The following is an 18,133-nucleotide window of genomic DNA, read 5'->3' as shown; positions in this document are numbered from 1 at the left end:
CACAATGGATCGATCTTCTCTTCCTGCCCAGACACTAATAGACCTGCAGAATAAATTTCCTCTGATTGAAGAGTAGTTTCATAAATTATCCTAGAAAAGAAAACCAAAGTGGGATTCCACATAAAAACATATTCTGCACTGCTGTTGCCTTGCAGATGGCAATCTTTGCTTTCTTTTTAGCTATAGAGCCTGGGAATGTCTCTAACTGTAGATACGCTCAAGAGAATGGCCTTAGATGTGAAGATAATAGCCTGACTGACTTGTCATATAGAAATGCAGTATGACTCCACTAATGAGAAAAAGAATTGAATGCATGAGTAGATAGAAAAATATTTTATCTTTATAAAATTGAAATGACCAGAGACACTGTCCAGAACTTCATATACTGTTATTTAACTATACCCGTTTGAACTCCTCCAGAAGGAAAAGTTTAGTATTAAAAAAAATAGTATTTTTCATTTCTCCCTCTTGGCATTTTCCATGTTTCATCTTTTGATTGGATATGAAAAGCACTTTTGGATTACATATTTATAAATTCTAGAAAGTGCATTCTTCTCTGATAGGATTTTCTGATAGCAGGTCTCTAAACTACTTTGATTTATTTTATGTAACAAAAAAAGAAAGGATAAAAAGTTCTCTTCTGCTTACTTTTCTCCAATTCATGCTGCTTCATGGAGATCACTTATTCTGTTTGGTACACGAAGAACCAAAGGGTAGGAGCTATAGCTCTGCCACAAAGAACTTGTAATCTAATTAAAGCATATGAAGCTGCATTCTCAGATCTCAGTGGAGCTGTTCCACCCTTTTTGATTATGTATTTGTGTGCAGTCAGCTGAGGACCCAAGTAACAAATTAGGAGGTGTATTGGATTTGATAGTCAGTTACAATTCTCCCAACAAACTACCTTCACGGCTGTCAACAAGCCTGTCCTCCTGTTGAAAAATCTGGGTTTGAGAGTATGACCCCAAAAAGGACCTACATCCCATGAGGTGACAGCAGAAGTAAATGCTTGCATTCCTTCTTTTAGGAGCCAGTAAAAAAAACAATGAAAACCTTATTGTCTGTCCAGACAACTTCCAGCAAGTTGTGATTATAAATAAGGTTTCTACCAGAATAATACTGTTATAGAATAGAGACTGTTGATAAAGGAGCTTATTTAAGATGCTGCTCAACTGCTTGGATTATTTGTGAGGCAGCCTATCTGGCATATAGTAGAGTTGGCATGAACTCCAGTCTACTGGTAGTCTGTGAATGGATTTAGTTTTAAGCCTTTAAGCCCAGTTCTTTGTTCTGCATTTTTACCAGTGCCTTGTGCGAAGGCATCCTAGAATATGACTACCTTCTAGGCATGACAACAGTGAGGTGAATGACAATGCTGACATGTATCAGACTGTGCAAATAGTATGCAGGAATATCTGTCTCAAATGCATAAACATCCATCTAATTAAAATTTTTATATACATACATTCTGCTTATTGGGATTCATAGTGCTATGCTAGCTTCATCAGTCTGCCAGAGTTTTGAAACAGTGGCATCAAATACTTAATTCACAGATCCACACGTAATCTCTAGAAAAGTGCTTAGAATTAAGGCCAAATCTGAGGAGCTTTGTACTTCTTATGACATTTTCCCACTTTGGCTTTCATATTACGGAAGCCACATGAAATCGGTAAGGAGTCTTAAATTCATTCTTTGAAGGTATTATAGAAAGCTGGAGAGCAGTACTCTTGCCTCTTTCTTGGGATGTGAGAATGTCTGGCATTTGTTTGCTTAGAAAAATAAGAGTTGGATTTGGCATCTTTGCTCTATGCAGTAAATCATCATAAAGTGTTTAGTCTCTTAATAGTACTACTCAAATCCTTGCTGCTCAATGGAATACTTATGAGTTTCCATCTACAAGTCTGATGGAATAGAATAAGAACGGTAGATTCCAGGAGTATAAATCAAATAACAGCCTGTTGGTGTGCAAATAACGTTACTGACTTAGTAAGCATTACAATCCTCAAAACAGGACTTCTGGTGATATGATACTTTGCGTTTCCCCTTTTTTTCCACCTCATGTTTCACCCTGACAGATTTTGTTTGAAATTCTGCTAACATACTGTCTTTGTTTCATATTTTGCAGGATTATGACTTGAGCCAGCTCCAGCAGCCTGACACTGTGGAACCAGATGCCATCAAACCTGTTGGAATCAGACGTCTTGATGAAAGGCCAATCCACGCAGAACCTCAGTATCCAGTCAGATCAGCTGCTCCGCATCCTGGGGACATTGGGGACTTCATTAATGAGGTAAAGGAGAGGAAGAGTTTCCTCCTAAGATATGATAATCTTTTATATTTTGTATATTGTACTCTGCATGAGCAGCAATTTATGTTCGAACATAGTAACTTTTTAAAACTTACTTATACAATCAAAGTTGTCTTGCTTAGATAGAAGTAAATTTGTTCTTGTGCAGACAAGTTTAATTAACTCATTCAAACAGAAAGGGAAGATGTATCAATTAACTTATGTACATGTGTATTAATTACATTCATAATATGTTATCAGCTGCAACCACAGTATCTCCAAGCAGATTTATTCTGTGGGTTCCAAGTAATAAATAAACTAACAAAATTATAGTTTAGCCTAAATTCATTTATTAATTCACAGTAATTTAGTAATGAAAAAAGCTAATTTTCATTTTCCTCATACATTATCCTTTGAATCTAGATAATAGTGGAAATTCAGTACCTTCAGTAAGACCGAAAGAATTCCATCAAATACGATTAGTGAGCAGGGCAGCTAAATTAAATGTTATGTAATTGCTTTTGAAACTTGTTTTGTCATAGAGCTTTAGAAGTCTTTGCATTATCTTCAATTCTTCAATAAATTCTAATAAAGGTAAATGTAAGTAAGAGATTATACCAAATTACAGTTTTGAAAGAAATGTTCCTACAAATACTGGCTTCGTTATTTCTATCACTGGTCAATTGTAACTCAATGGTTTTGTGGTACTTAAAATGGAATGTGTTTCTTGTACTTGCTGATTATAGGAAAACAAATACTAACTCAAAATTTATCACTTAAAATAAGATGTATTCTGTAGATGAATTCTCTAATTTCTCATATCTTCCTTGGCAACTAAAACTGGATAGGTATTGCAGAGCTGGTTTTGCAAATGTGTTCTTTTTGTCTGCTTCAAAGAAAAGACAGGTTAATATATCAAAGTCTTTTGTGTTTGCCAGCTGCAGAAAAGTGAATTTGCTCTTCTTAAGGTATATACACTGATACAATTCTAAAAAACACCAAGACTCCAGGTTGATGACTAGCAAGAAACATACAAACATTCTCGTAGGACATTGTATCCAGTTTTGGGGAAGAGCTTCTTTTAGAAGGAGATGTTTCAGTAAAGAGGATTTTTGCGTGCCATGGCACTTCTAAATATTACAGTTATAATTGACTTCTGGAAAATGGTGGAGACATGGGACAGTAAAACGCCAATGTCATTGGTCAAGGCAGTGTGCACACAAAAACTTCCTTGTGCTTCCTCGTCTTTCTCCAAACAGTTTCCCATCCTGTTTTCACACATTTGTGACCCGATACCACCCACCTGTCAGGTGATCAGGAAGAATCCATAATCCTTGATACCCCTTTTTTCTTGTCCTCAAAGCAGTTATCAAGGTCTCTTACAGAGCCAAGACAAGGAATGAATGTGATTTGGCTGGAAAGCCACAAAGGGGCCAGAGTTTGTCTAGCCTCCTGCAATTTTTAAGTTACTTAGACCTGTTCTTGCAATACTGGTTTTCAGTACATTATCACTCTTGAAGATTATAGCATCAATGTGTACACATGGACCTGTAGAAACACTACATGCTGTCTTGATTTAACCCAGTATGTTTATATTGCAGTACAGACAAGAATGGAGTCGTTTTCTCACTGTTGCCTATTTTATTAAATCAATATCTCCCTTTATCCTTCCCCTTGCCAAGAAAAGAGAAAGCTTCTACCAGCTATTTTTAGACAGCAAAATAATGTCAATAATGTCCCTGCCTCTAAAATAAACCTTGGAAATACATATGACATTAAAGAAAACGTGGCAATTTTCTTGCCTGCAACTTAGCACAGGATTAATTATATACTTTGATTGAAGAGAACTATATGAGCTAGTTTCTGTGTTTTAAGCATTATATATTTAGCTTCTTTTTCATAAGGTATTTCTTTCTTAGGATTTCATAGCAATGTGTCATTTTACTATGGGGCATTCAACCTAACCCTCTCTCTAGCAGACAGTAGCAACCCACAGGCTGTCCGTACTGTGTTTTGGCAGAAGTCTGAGCAAAATGGAGATTTTATTTCTCCAGAACGGTATCATCTTAATTTGGATTTTATTTGAAAACTTCCTGTGGCAAATGTGATTCTAAAAAGTTGGGGGGGGGGGGGGGGGGGGGGGGGGTAAGGTAAAAAAAATAAAAATCACTCTTTCACAATAGTACTCATTTACAGTTAAATTTCCGAATTAGCAGCATCTAGCTCTTAAACATTCAGGATGCACAGGTTTCCAGACTTTCTTCAGAGAATTCCACTTGCAGTCCTGGCAAGATTATACCCAAACAAATTGGTAAGCTTCTCTCAGTTTTACTTGGAGTAAATGGAAGAAATATCTTGGCTAAAACCCATACAGACATTTCTTAGGGCTGCTCATAGAAAAGATACACTGAGCTGTGAAAACAACATAGCAAGATAAGAAAGGTCAAAGTTCTTATCACTCTGCATCCAGCTTCAACATTATTAGGCATAACTTTTCCCTTGGGCAGTCCTAACCCAAACCACCTGCAGAACTAGCCTGGTTGCTGTCTGAACATGGAGAAGGCTGCCTTTGAGTTGTCAGTACGTTGGTAGCAAGTTCTGCATTACCTCACTCATTTGAAAATATGTAAAAGATAGGTCTGGTCTTTTGGAGGACTTGGCTGTATTCCCAGAGATGCTGATCAGCATGATCCTTTCAGATGCTGGCCCATTTACAGAAACTGATATAGTCCGTTGAATACTCACCAGCACCTCAGACATGAGCCAGCCTTGTCCAAATTAGCCTCTGAAATGCTCCAACTTTTGACAAAAAAGAGATGTAGGTCATTGATTTCAGATATTGGAGGCTTTAGCTACCATTGCCAAACAAGCATGGGGTGTTTTTTTCTTCTTTTATTGCAGAGCTTTAGAAACAAAAAGTGAAGAAAACCTAGTGGTTCATTTTCTTTCTTTCATTTTGGCAATACTCTGTTTCTTCTGGTATATTATTTTCTAGCTGTCATCCGTTGTATTAAATCTGCTTAACTCAATGAGACATACATAAGTATGAGTATTTTGTAGTAGTGCTCTAATGACTTCTCAGTTGAAAAACAAGTTCCGAGTAGGATAAAAACTTGAAGTATTTTTATAATACTTGTACAGTTAACATATACAGAGCTATGAACTTCCTGATACAAGAAAGTTCCAGAAGTACCTTATAATCAAAATATGTTTTGCAGGCATAAGCTAAATGACCTCGGGGACTTTCTTGTTTTGTCTGTTTCAATAAGTAGATGAATCTCTAATTTAAGAAGGGAAGGGAAAACCCTCCTTTTCTTCCAGCTGAGTGTACAAACAAGGCAGTGAAATAAGTCATATGTTATTAAGAATCCTCTGTAGACCTTGTTTTCCGTTTTGAGCCTTTTAAAACATAACCTGCAGAGTGTGGAGCATAATTAACACTTAGAATAGTCAGAATTTGTAGGGCAGTTTAAATTAGGCCCGTTTGAAGTAGCTTTGTTAATTCTGTTTCCAAGAAGCACCTAGAAATACATTTGCTGTCCCTAGAAATATTAAATCAATTATGTTGTGGTGGAGAGTGTGTGGCTAAGAATATATTTCTAATCAATAGAGCACATAGCCTGAGGTAAACTGAATTTGCATTGCAAACTAAAGATCTCATCCCATGAGGACATGGAGGACCCTCAGTTCATTCTTAGTAAATGGCTATTGATACAGTGCACCTTCAAGCAGAATAGACTCCCTCGATGTTTTCCGTTTTTGCCTGTCAAGTGAAAAAAAGGTTCTAGATGTAAACAATTTTTTTTTTGTATTTCCCTGAAGGGCTCTGTTCTTCCTTTCCTTCTCATCAAAAGTCTGGTGAGTCTGGTTGAGTACGAGGATTAATGAAAATAAAAGCATTAGATTTTGTACCGTTTTATGTTAAAGATGTTGAGGGTTTTGCTTTCCCTTGATTTGAGGTAAACTGACAATGGCACACATGCTAAGGAAAGTATTACTTAAGCTTACCGTTGTTCCTCAGTCAAGGCACTGCAGTTTCTCCTTTTCTAACCCTATCTCCTCTTTAGTGAAAGTACCTTGACATATGTAAAGAAGCAAGATGGTGAGATTGCTACTCAGTCTGTCCTAGTCGACCTAGTCGGTCCTATTGTAACCAAATAACTCTTAACAGCTCTGCTGCCCTGAGATTCTTGAGCACATCTGGAAAGGACTTCTTTTCAGAAGCAGTTGACAACACCATGAAAGCAAAATCAGTAGAAGCAGTTCTTGGCAGCCATTTGTTGCCTTTTCAGTCATGCCGGTAAGGCAGGCTGTGATACTACCCACTGAAAGGGACAGTGTAATAAACAAAAAGGTGGCGATACTGAAACCAGAGGGAGCTTCATAAGCTAATTTCTCTTTCATAGCTGATATCCAGTAACTCCAGGTTCAGACTTGCTCTGGAATACAGCAGTAAAGCGCAGCAGTGTACTGGGTAGTTTCACAGAGTATGCTTAGCAGAGGGAAAGTGAAAAAATTGTGGTATTTCTTTGTCATTTTAGTATGCAGCGTGCCGCACAAATATAGGAGAAAGCTTGGTTGTCATTTGAAGAGTTAGAGACTAAGTTCAGTCATTATACTATGAATCTAAGGAATTTTTAACCAGAAGGCTGGTGAAAATGTCAGTGTAACTTGGGCCGTGCAGTTGAATCAATACCACCATAACATGGCCTGTAGCTATGTTCTCTGAACGAAATGGATTACACACCAAGTACAACCTTTGAAACAGTGAATTTGTTAGTGAGATGTTATCTTGTAAGTCAGTAGCACAAAACCAGTTTGCCTTTTAAATGCTATCATGATACCAGCAGCAAAGTGAAAAAGAAAATAAAAGTACATCTTTCCCTTTGGAAAAAAAGATGGAAAGAGACTGCCTTGCCACCTTGCCATGGATGGCTGACAGTTAACAGAATTTTTGCAGTGATGTAGGAAAATGTTTTATTCACTGATTTTTAATAAATTAGTATCCTGTGGTTGGCTGGCTGGTAGTAGGCAGAACTGGGAAGTAGCATTTCGTCTCCAAGCTGCCTTTCTGATTGACTTACACATTGATACCTGGATTCATACCTCAGCACTCCTTAAGCTCAAGTGGTATTTATTATCCTTCCCTGTCACCTGTGTTTGAAAAGCATGGGTGTCAGTCACCTCAAGCAGGCTTAAGGGAAGATGTAAATACCATAAGGCCAGTTACTGTCTAAGAAGTAAAGTTGCATTTCTGCTTCAGCAGCAGAAATTGAGAAAGCTTTAGAACTATTTCCAGCTTTGAAGCTGGATAAGGGAATTCTTCCAACCTTGCTATTGCTGTTTCAGAATTTTAAATATTTTGTGCTTATTATGGCCATGAGGATGGAAAATGCCAAAGATAACAAGCATCCCCAATTATTCTTATCAGATAATTCAAAACTGTGCTCCTAATGCAGGCTATTAATAACCTGCTTGATGTTGTTGTACTACATGAAATGATCGTTTTAAGTCCAAAATGTGTTCTTGATTAGGGGTCATTAGTTTGATAAATATGCTGGGCCTTTCCACTACTGATTTGCAAAATTACTTTTGGTATATTTTGCACACTTTTGAATGACTTTAGATAGGCAATAAAGAAATAGAATTCTCTTCTACCTTATTGATGCCATATGCTTTAATTAATGGGTTTAGCTATGTACGTATTTATAGAAGAAAAATCAACGTCCATTTCCATTATGTCACATTCAGGCTAAATAGAAAAAAAACCCATACTTTTCTAAAACCAGAATATATTGAATACTTTGAAGGAGGGGCACTCAGTTCTTCAAATAATGAGTATAATTAAGCCATTCTTTAAATAAATAAATATTTAAAATTAAAAATAAGACCAGCACAAATAGGTTTGGTTCAGAGTAGCAGTGAGCAATTTAAAATCTTAGCTCAACCTTACAGAATTCTGGAAGATACATTATCCCTTGTCAGTGGCTGCGAAAGTAGATCCTATTTGAAGTGGAAGATCTTGAAAATGCATTGCTAATCTTGTGGAAACAGCAAAGTTGCAAAACCCAAAACACAAGAGGGCTTTTCAACTTCAGGCTTCAACCTTTTATGTTCAGCTGGTAAATCTTCCCGGGATAAGCACAGCATAATAGTCTCATATTCCAAAATTAATTACTTACATTACTGTTTAGGTTTGGACATGTGTAAGAAAACAGGGAGAGAAGAGACTTTCCTCTGGAAGAAGTGTGGTTCTTTCCCTGCCTTCCTCTTATCCAATTTGTTTTGGTTTTAGTTTGGGTTATTCAACTCTAGAGTAGAAATATAAAATTACTGAAGACCTAGCATTTGTGTGTTAATAACTTGAATACTTTGAAATGGGGAAACAAAAATGATTATAATCTTGTTCTTAGCTTTGATGTGATTGTGCGTATGTGTGTTTCCCAAAGAGCAGGAGGAATCTTATAGGTAGTTATGGCAAAACACATAAGGCTTAAGCCAGCGTATCAAATCTTTTTCTCACAGCAGCCTACAGAGGTACATGGATTTTACAGGACTAACTAAATATGGTATTTGGCACGCACATGTGGACTGCAGGCCAGCAGTGTCAGCAGATATGTTACTGGTCATGTGAGATGGCTGTTAAAGGGAATCTTTGCAAGCATGCCTATTTCTCCTTCCCCATCTGTCTGTTTAACCAGTCCCATATTTTTCATGCTGCAGATTGTGAGCCGTGTAGTTCTGAAACTGTCTCTGTTAGCATCAGTCCTAGTGCTGTGATGTTCTCCTAATGTTTTGTTAGAGCCATATTTGCAACTACATTCAAAACATCTAGTGCTGTAATGCTGGAAACCTGGCCATTCTAAAAGGAATTCACGTAAGTTCTTGCTGGAGTTACAAAAACAGGAACCCTGTTTTGAGTTGGATTGTAGAAGGGTAAGAACTTGGTTTACTTAAGTGGCAATTGATAGAGATCCACCTTGAGATATTCCAGTTATGTTTTGTCTTTCTCAGATACATAATACATTTTTTGTGTGTGTGTTCTCCCTCTCCTTCTTGCAGGGACTTAAAGCAGCCGACAATGACCCTACAGCCCCACCATATGACTCCCTCTTAGTGTTTGACTATGAAGGAAGTGGCTCCACCGCTGGATCCTTGAGCTCTCTTAACTCCTCAAGTAGTGGTGGTGAGCAAGACTATGACTACCTAAATGACTGGGGCCCACGTTTCAAGAAACTTGCTGATATGTACGGTGGAGGTGATGACTGAACTTCAAAGTGAACTTTGGTTTTGGACAAGTACAAACATTTCAACTGATATTCCCCAAAAGCATACAGAAGCTAGGCTTTAACTTTGTAGTCTACTAGCACAAGTGCTTGCTGAAGGCTTTGGCTTAGGCTGCAAACCAATTTGGGCTCCGTGGAATATCAGTGATCCAATGCTGTTTGGAAAAAAAATATTGAGCTCAGTTACACTTGAATTTTACAGTACAGAAGCACTGGGATTTTATGTGCCTTTTTGTACCTTTTTCAGATCGGAATTAGTTTTATGTTTAAGGCTTTAATGGTACTGATTTATGAAATGATGCATTAAAGAGAAAATATGTTGGGGTGGGGAGGAGTAACGTGAAACACAATATGCTTCAACATGCTTTTGTTACATCGCATTGCTTTTATTAAAATAAGATGAAAAAAAATCCTCATGGAACAATTTTATTATCTGGGAGAGAAGACCATGAGGTGGAACAATGTACATTACTTCTAGTTTTAGATGTTAGGGAATTATTTTTTTTTTCCACTAAAATTCTAAAACTTATGCAGCTGGTTGCAAATAAAGGGAGTTTTCATATCACCAGTTTGTAGCAGAATTGATTTTTTTTTCTTATGCTAGAATGTTGGACACATTTTGGTCTTAATCCATGTACGCTTTTCTTTTTTTCTTTTTAATTTTAATTTCTAGTATTCTTTTCCCACTTCACTGTAAAAAATGGTATGTGTACATAATGTTTTATTGGCATAGTCTGTGGAGAAGTGCAGAAACTTCAGAACACGTGTATGTATTATTTGGACTATGGATTCAGGTTTTTGCATGTTTATATCTTTCGTTATGGATAAAGTATTTACAAAACAGGTTGCAAACAAGTGACATTGATTCAATTGTTGAACTGTAGTTAGAGTACTCAATATTTTTTTTATTTTTATTTTTATTATTTTTTTTTGTTTGGGGGGGGGGAAGAAAAGTTCTTAGCACAAAAGTTTTACATAATTTGTACCAAAAAAAAGGGGGGGAGGGGAGTTGGCCTGATGCTGGTGGCACGAGTAAATATACAGTATGTTTTGGGGGTGGGAATGGAAGGGGGAAGGAGCTTTCAAACTGGAGAGACTTCTGAGAACAGCTTTGCCTCTGTATTGTGTACCAGAATATGAATGATACACCTCTGACCCCAACGTTCTGAATAAAATGCTAATTTTGGATCTGGTGCTTGGTTTGGCATTTTGTTCTCCTACGTGGGCAGCCCTGACTATAGTCAATATAAAGTACACAAAGTGCATTTGAGTTTTTGTGAGAATTCACATGCCTTTCTTTAGTTTTCGATATTGTTGAAGTACAAATAAGCTGCATGTAGAAGAAAGTTTGGCACAAATTTGGAAGGCAGGTTCCCAGATAAAAGCAGAGAGATCTGTGCCATTTCCCAGAATTCAGAATTCTCAGTTCCATATGGATGGCTAGTCTTTCGTTCGATGCACATTATCTAAATAACAGAGCTTGCATCATTTTTGGCTCACTTCTAGACTGGCAATCTAATGGTTTTGTGACTATGATGCGGGTTGCATAAATAAATTGCAGATCATGGCAGTTACCTGTTGCCTGGTCTTTCTTGCACTGCAGTAAAGATGAGCCCCCCTGAACTTCCATGCACATCAAATTGTGTCCTTCAAGGAGCTGCTCACAGTCACGGAGCCTTATCAGAAAGTCCCATTAGGAGACTACTAAACATCTTTCTAACCTGTTACAATGATTTATTCGCAAACATAGAAGGTGCAGCACTCCTGCCTTCTTCACTTGTGACAATCTGCTCAGGTTTGATGTCTACATTTACACTCATTAAGGATGTAACTGAGCAGTGTGAAGCTCACACTCAGCAGAAATGCCACAGTTATGCAGTCTGTTGAGAGAACTGGAGCAGCAGGGGAGCATCTGGGCTCTGTGAGGCTGGGTGGGCAGGGAGTTGGTCTCTGGGTGATGCTCTTCAGCATGGTGCCATTTCAGTCCTTCTTCAGCACTCACACTGTCATACATGTGATTTGACTGTGACTTCCAGAGGTAACTCCTGAAATCTGAGTTGGGCAGTGTTAAACGCTGCATGCGAGGTACCTCCTCCTCATGGCGCTTTTCATGGGCACATCTCCTTTCTTACTCTTTGTTCCTGATGAAAGTTGAGGCGTAGCAGTCCTCTCGCATTGGCACGTAGTGCTTTGGCCCCTGCACACACGGCTGTTATTTATCTCGTGAATTCATAAGTGTAGTTTGATGCTGTAACAAAGCTTTAGTTTTTCAGTAATGTATCAAAATTATCAGTGACCTTCCTTGAGCTATTCTGCATTTAATTATCAATATGGGGAAAAAAAAAAAGATGTAGAGCAGGGCATAAAAATGAAAATCTGGCTGTGCATAGTTAAGGATAAAAAGGGCAGGATTTAAACTGTAAATACCTTTTAAATAAGCAATAGGCCACTTTTAGCACATTGATTTTCAGTCTCTTGAAATTTATGCAGAATGTATTTTAGGCATAATTCTATTATTATTACTTGGAACCAACAAACTGGAAATGCTAGATGAATTTAATTGACATCAAACGTTAGAAGATACAGAGAGGGAAGGATTTGCGAAATATTTCCAGGCTTGGCTAAAGTGGAGCAGAGGTCATCTTTTATCAGCAGTCAGCTCTTTTGCACAGCAACAGGAGATTTGTCTTGATCAGACAATCTTCTAGCTCTATCCACAGCTGCTTTGAAATTGTAGCAACAGTTCTCAAACCTAGTGTTAGGTCAGCATTAGGTCTACAGAGGAGAACAAAGGGTAAATCATTTTTATGCATCTCAAATGCTCTTACAAGAAAAAAAAAAGGATGTTTGAACTGATCCTCTTTCATCAAGCTTCAGATTGGTTCTGATTCTAGAAATGTGCAACTAGGTTTTGTACCCATGATAAATGCTTGAATCCCCATCAGAGGGCTTCACTGAGCAGAAGAGGATGGCTGAACTTTACACCCTACCATTGTCTAGGGCAATTTGGCAGCCCATTTTGGAAATGGGATTTGTCAGTGATATATGTTATCTCTGCCTTGTAGACGTTGTATCTAAGGGAAGGTACTGTCAAGAAATAACGCCTTAGGAGCTTTCCCATCTCAGCCTTTCTGCCATTTGTATTTTGGTTCAATTGTAGTCCTTTATAGCCTATGTCCATATGACTTTCATGAGCAAAAAAGGTGGAGAAGGGTGTTTTGGGGGAATAAATATCTTAAATGGATACACAAGGCCTTACATGTGGATGTATCTACCTTCCTGTGTTTCCTCTGGGATTGTCCACTGTTGGTAAAGGGGTGTTACTGCTCATCCCTAACAGTCTAAAATGTATTTACTTTCCCTAAAAATAGTTGAACCACAAGTGACATTTGAAGTCTCACCTGGTGACTTCACTGGTGGTGACATGCTCTTGGCTGTGCTGTAACACTGTTACAAGCTGGCTATAAAGGTCACTGTGATCCTTCTGAATGCAAAAAATAACACGTAAATCTGTTTAATAGGGCAGACAATGAGCACCAAGTTCTTCCCCTTACTCCCAAGATAACTCTGTCTTGCTTGACTCTGCTTTATGAAGTGTTTATAAATCCATGTAAATTTTAAATGGAAGATGTTTGGGTCTGTATTGCACTGGTTTGCAGACAGAAAACATTTCTCAGTTGTGAGCAAAAATATCTTAGATAATTGTTTTCTCCTGTTGCCAAAGTCACAAAGTTGCTCTGACACTAAAAGCCTCATGAAGTCTGCTTCTTGGGAGTTCTCTTTCTCAGTCCATAGTATTTTTTTGGAACCCTACCAAATTACTTACCCTGAAGAACATTTGTATCTACTCTGCCATGGTCCCATTCACCTTAACACACAAGGGAAAATGTCTTCTGAGGGGTTGGGACACACATCCCCAAAAAGGTGTCTGAAACCTGTCTCTGGTCATTGAAGATATCTCGGGTAAGCTGACCCCAATTCTTGCCTTACACAACTGCTCCTGCCTTCCTGAGGAGCCTTCCTTCTGGCAGGAGTAGCATGGTTCTGGCAGATTGACCTTTTTGGATCAGGAATGTGGAAGCAAAATCCCTGCATTCACCTCAGCCAATATAATTATTCAAATAAAATGCAGTCACGCAAATATCTTAATACCTAATTCACAGTGGTGTATTTTATGCACAGTTATTCAGCCAGAGATGATCTATATTTGTGTCATGTCTGTCTTTTTTTATTTCCTTTGCATTTCTTTACATAAGCTTTTACTTTAGGCAAGGATCCTAGGAGGAGTTTCTCTAAAGCATAGGATAGTTTACCCTTAATACAACAGGAATAATGAAAAAAATTCCCTTTAATAATAAGGCATTTCTGGGAAATAGAAGAGGGGAAGAATGGCTAAGGAAAAAAAAAAAAGTGCTTCCCACAGGGACTAAAGGTGCCTTCCACCGTAAGGATAGGGAAAGAGCCTCCCGTTTGTTAGGGACCCTTTGATGAATGAATGAATGCAAGGCACAGTGCAGCCAAGCTGCTGCTACTGTACTGGCCAAACTGGTTTTTTTTTGTGTAATGGGGAACTTGGAGATGCCTGTTCTCTGGAGCTTCCAGTGTCATGCTGCTACCTTTACTGCTAGGATACATTCCACCACTTTGAGCTTTCCCGTTTTTTCCCCTCAGTTTACCTAAATAGTTGAACACTGTCAAATCTCAAATCAAGCTGTACATATTCTTCAACTTACAGCCTCAGGGAATCAAGGTCTTAGTCTTGGTTTGGTTTGGTTGTTTTGCTGTATACTGGAAGATGTATTCTCAACATAGCAATGGCTGGGAAGACTTGCCTAGCTGTTCAAAGCTTAGTGTCCTGAACAGTATTTTTCCCCTGCAACTTCTGTGGATTTCTAGAACATGTAAAAATGCAGCAGTTGCCAATAATACAGCAGCTACTTATAACCAGATTTCATATTCATATGTTCTCTTGAATTTTCTGTCACAGAAGGTCGTACACTAATGTAGTGACAATGTGAAGTTGCAACCCCCAGGGAGCTCTTGGGAAAGATCAGTCAGAGTGAGGTGGTGGATATGTGCTCTCTGAACTGCTCTCCATGTAGCTCAGGCTGTGGAGGATGTATGTATGTGTGTGTAATGAACTGTTGGCACTTAGAAGGTCAAAACGATGTCACAGATCTCGTGCCTGTCTTCCCTGAGCACACAAAACCACTCACATGTGACCACTGGAATTCAAAACCTGGAGTCCATGAGCACCTGCATGCATCTCACCGCACTCATCCCCCCATTCCCTTATCGTCTTTATAGTCAGGCACTACCTGGACAAGATGGTCATTATTTTCTCATTGCTTCCATCTTTTATTTCACCCGTCTTCTGAGAGACTAGTTTTCAGAAAGTATTTAGGACCATTTGTCTCTAAGTAACAAAGGGAATACTCTGAAAAAAACCCAAACTTTGCAGCATTCACAATGGCTCATATTTATTACTGTTTCTTATATTTATATTGAGAGACTTTTTTTTTGTTTTGACACTTATACTTTTGTAAACCTCATGGTTGTATGCATTTATGTAGTTTCATGAAACCATCTTCAGATGGTTCACCCTCTCCCAAAGAGCCTAAATACTAGTTCTGAAAGAAACTATTTCTCTCTGGGTATGAATAATGAATAGTAGCATTGTGCAAATTACTTTTATGCTCCTGCTTCTGAAGATAAAATTTGTTGATATGGTATGGGTATAGATAGATAGATCTGTGGGCCCACCCGTTCTGTGTTCCATGCTACAGAAGTTTGATTATTACATTACATTTGTTATCTGCAGTACTGCAGGGCGAGCTTGTAAAAACCCAGCTGTCGCTGTGCTCCATAAATCAAAAGTAATGGCCAGCTAATCAAAATTACGTTCCAATTCGAGAACATTCATTACTGGTGGCATTGTATAAAGCAGATATAAAAGCAAGCAGAGTTTTTGTGCTAGGATGATTAGAGGGAATTACACTAAAAATGTAGAATCATTACGAGTATGATGTTTTGACTTGAAGTTAATAAACAGCAGTTTGCTCAGCAAGGTTATTTTAAGAGAAACTGAGAAATAAACAAAAATGAATCTTTTAGCCTGACCTAGTCAGGAAGCAGTATTCAGCGCCCTATCTTTCTGAGGACTGATTTTTCCTCATTTGGGTACAATGAAGGCAACCAAGAAAAATAACCAAAAAAAAGTAAAACCAGACCCTAAAAACTCCTTGTGGAATGGGAGAGGCAACTTCAAAAACTTGCTCCCTTGTGATGTCTCATGAAACAAGAATTCTGGGCTATTGCTGAGTTTTTTGATCTTCCCATTTTTTGTGTAGCAAGAATTCACACTGATGAGAGCCTGAATAATCTTTGACTGCAGAGCATCTAGGTCCAAGCCCTAACTTTGAGTTACTTGCTTTTGTGTTTCTTATTGTTCCTTGGTGGTACGACTAATTACATATTTGCTATTCCTAAGAAAAGACTTTAAAGCCCAAACTACTATTTGGGATGTAAAAAACCCCAGTCCATGCCCAGGAAAAGGGAATTGTGCTTTGGAATTTTATATGTTGCGTGAATGCCATTATTTTGAAAATAGCTTCTTGAGTTTTGCCTTGAAAATCTCTGGAAAGCTCTAGATTTTATCCTGAAGGAAACATCACAAATCCGTTGCATTTATTCACAAAATTTATAGTTTTCTGGACATTCCCACTCAGCCTGCAGCTCTTTGAAGGCAAGACTCAAATGGCAATAAGAACAAGGACCACAAAGAAACATTTTGAGCACAAGCCCTCAGAGATTGGAAGGAGGCAACCCTTTTTGCACAATAGCAGTCCATCAGGTCAAGTTCTCATGAAAAATTTTGTTACGCTGGTGTCAGCGTGTCTACTGGAGCAAGGTATGACAGAATGTGATGAAGAGTGGCAGAAAACAGCCCTTCAAAAATAGGTTCAGATACAGAGCTCCTGAGTCAGTGGATGCTCCCACTCTGGATGCCCTCAGAGCAGCATTCAGCTCAGGGAAAACATTTACGTCTTTAGTATTCCTGCAGCCATATATCATAGGCTCATAGAATGGTTTGGGTTACAAGGGACCTTAAAGATCATCAGTTCCAACCTCCCTGCCATGGGCATGGACACCCTTCACTAGACCAGGTTGCTCAAAGCCCCATCCAGCCTGGCCTTGAACACTGCCAGGGATGGGGCAGCCACAGCTTCTCTGGGCAACCTGTCTCACCACCCTCATAATGAAGAATTTTTTCCTTATAAATCTAGACCTACAAACCTAGTCTCTTATACAATAGTATGTAATTCTGAACAACCTTGACTAACCAGTAATACATTCATGAATACTTTCAGAAAATAGAGCCTGACATAACAATTCCAAGTTGTTACCAATTGTCAGTTGACTTCTTTTTGAAAACTGACATGATGTTTATTACAACTCACTGTATTCACTAAGGCACTATGTTTGCTGAACTCTGGACTGTGCTGTGATGACAGATGACCCTGTTTAAATGAGCATTTGCAGAAATCTATTTCAGAACTATTTGGAAGACAATTTTGATGGCAGTTTTGTTGTTTGATGGTCTCAAAGACTACTAGACATGTGGAGCTTTAGTAGCTGTCACAGGAAGATCAGATGAGCTGCCATTCTAGAGGAGAAGGAAAGGATGACTCCATGAAATTGGATTTTGACACTGCTCCAGTCATACATACAGTAGAAAAAAAGCATATAGTAAAGTGCTGAGTCATGAGCTAGATGCTGTGTAAGTATTTTATGTAGGTCTGTGGGCCACAGTCCCTGACAACAGTGGTTATTTTACAAAGACAGGATTCATTATCAGTGTCAAATAAAAACATCAAGCTTCCTTGAAGATCATCACAAGGTTATTTGTCTCCCAACTTGCATGAATATCTCATGCATATTTGTGCATCCCTAGAAGTGTTCAAGGTCAGAGACGCCTTTCACTGAACCTGGTCCAGTGGAAGGCGTCCCTGCCAATGGCAGGGGCATTAGAACTTGATGATCTTTAAGGTCCCTTCCAACCCAAACCATTCTGTGATTCTATGATTCTATGACGATGATTTTATGATCATAATGCAAAGGAGATTTTTCTCTACCACTTGAAAATCCTTAAATCCTTTTGAGTCTTAAGAGTGCTGTTTTTTGTAACTTGGATAGAATACTGTGTGAGATCCCCGGGGGGGGGGAAATAATTTGTGAATGCCCATTTAATAAAGAATATGATGAAATTTGAGCAGAAAGGGCAGATTGTAATAGTACCGCATTGACAACAGCATATAAATTTGACCATTGCAGACAATTAAAGAGGCATTTCATGACAGCATCATCTTGTTATGACCTTTCTTTAAAGTGCAACAAAGCAGGTATAATTTTGGAGCTAGAGAAATAGGGACAGAATGGGCACTTATTCTAGTGTCATGAAGACTGGGGACTTGTGACCCCGTTCAGTGAAAATCAAATTGCCAATGTCAACCTATCTCTGGCAGACAGCACCTTGCATTGATTTTATACATAATTTAGC

The 18,133-nt window shown here is 38.4% G+C and overlaps 1 protein-coding gene across 2 annotated transcripts in view; it reads left to right on the top strand.

The window, feature by feature from the left end:
* Positions 1-10,761, top strand: part of CDH2 (cadherin 2) — a 117,870-nt gene extending 107,109 nt beyond the window's left edge. For both annotated transcript variants that reach the window (XM_057397677.1, XM_057397678.1), the window contains 2 exons: positions 2,126-2,290; positions 9,350-10,761. In XM_057397677.1, the coding sequence (XP_057253660.1) occupies positions 2,126-2,290; positions 9,350-9,556 (372 nt within the window). In that variant the 3' untranslated portion in view covers positions 9,557-10,761. The remainder of the gene's footprint in view (positions 1-2,125; positions 2,291-9,349) is intronic.
* The last annotated feature ends 7,372 nt before the right edge of the window (positions 10,762-18,133 follow it).

Source organism: Pezoporus wallicus, unplaced genomic scaffold, assembly GCF_028554395.1.
Source record: "Pezoporus wallicus isolate ANWC-B61680 ecotype Strahan unplaced genomic scaffold, APGP_CSIRO_Pwel_v1 contig_227, whole genome shotgun sequence".
In the NCBI taxonomy this organism is placed as follows: domain Eukaryota; kingdom Metazoa; phylum Chordata; class Aves; order Psittaciformes; family Psittacidae; genus Pezoporus; species Pezoporus wallicus.
The sequence above is the reverse complement of the archived record's forward strand: the minus strand, read 5'-3'. Positions and strand labels throughout refer to the sequence as shown.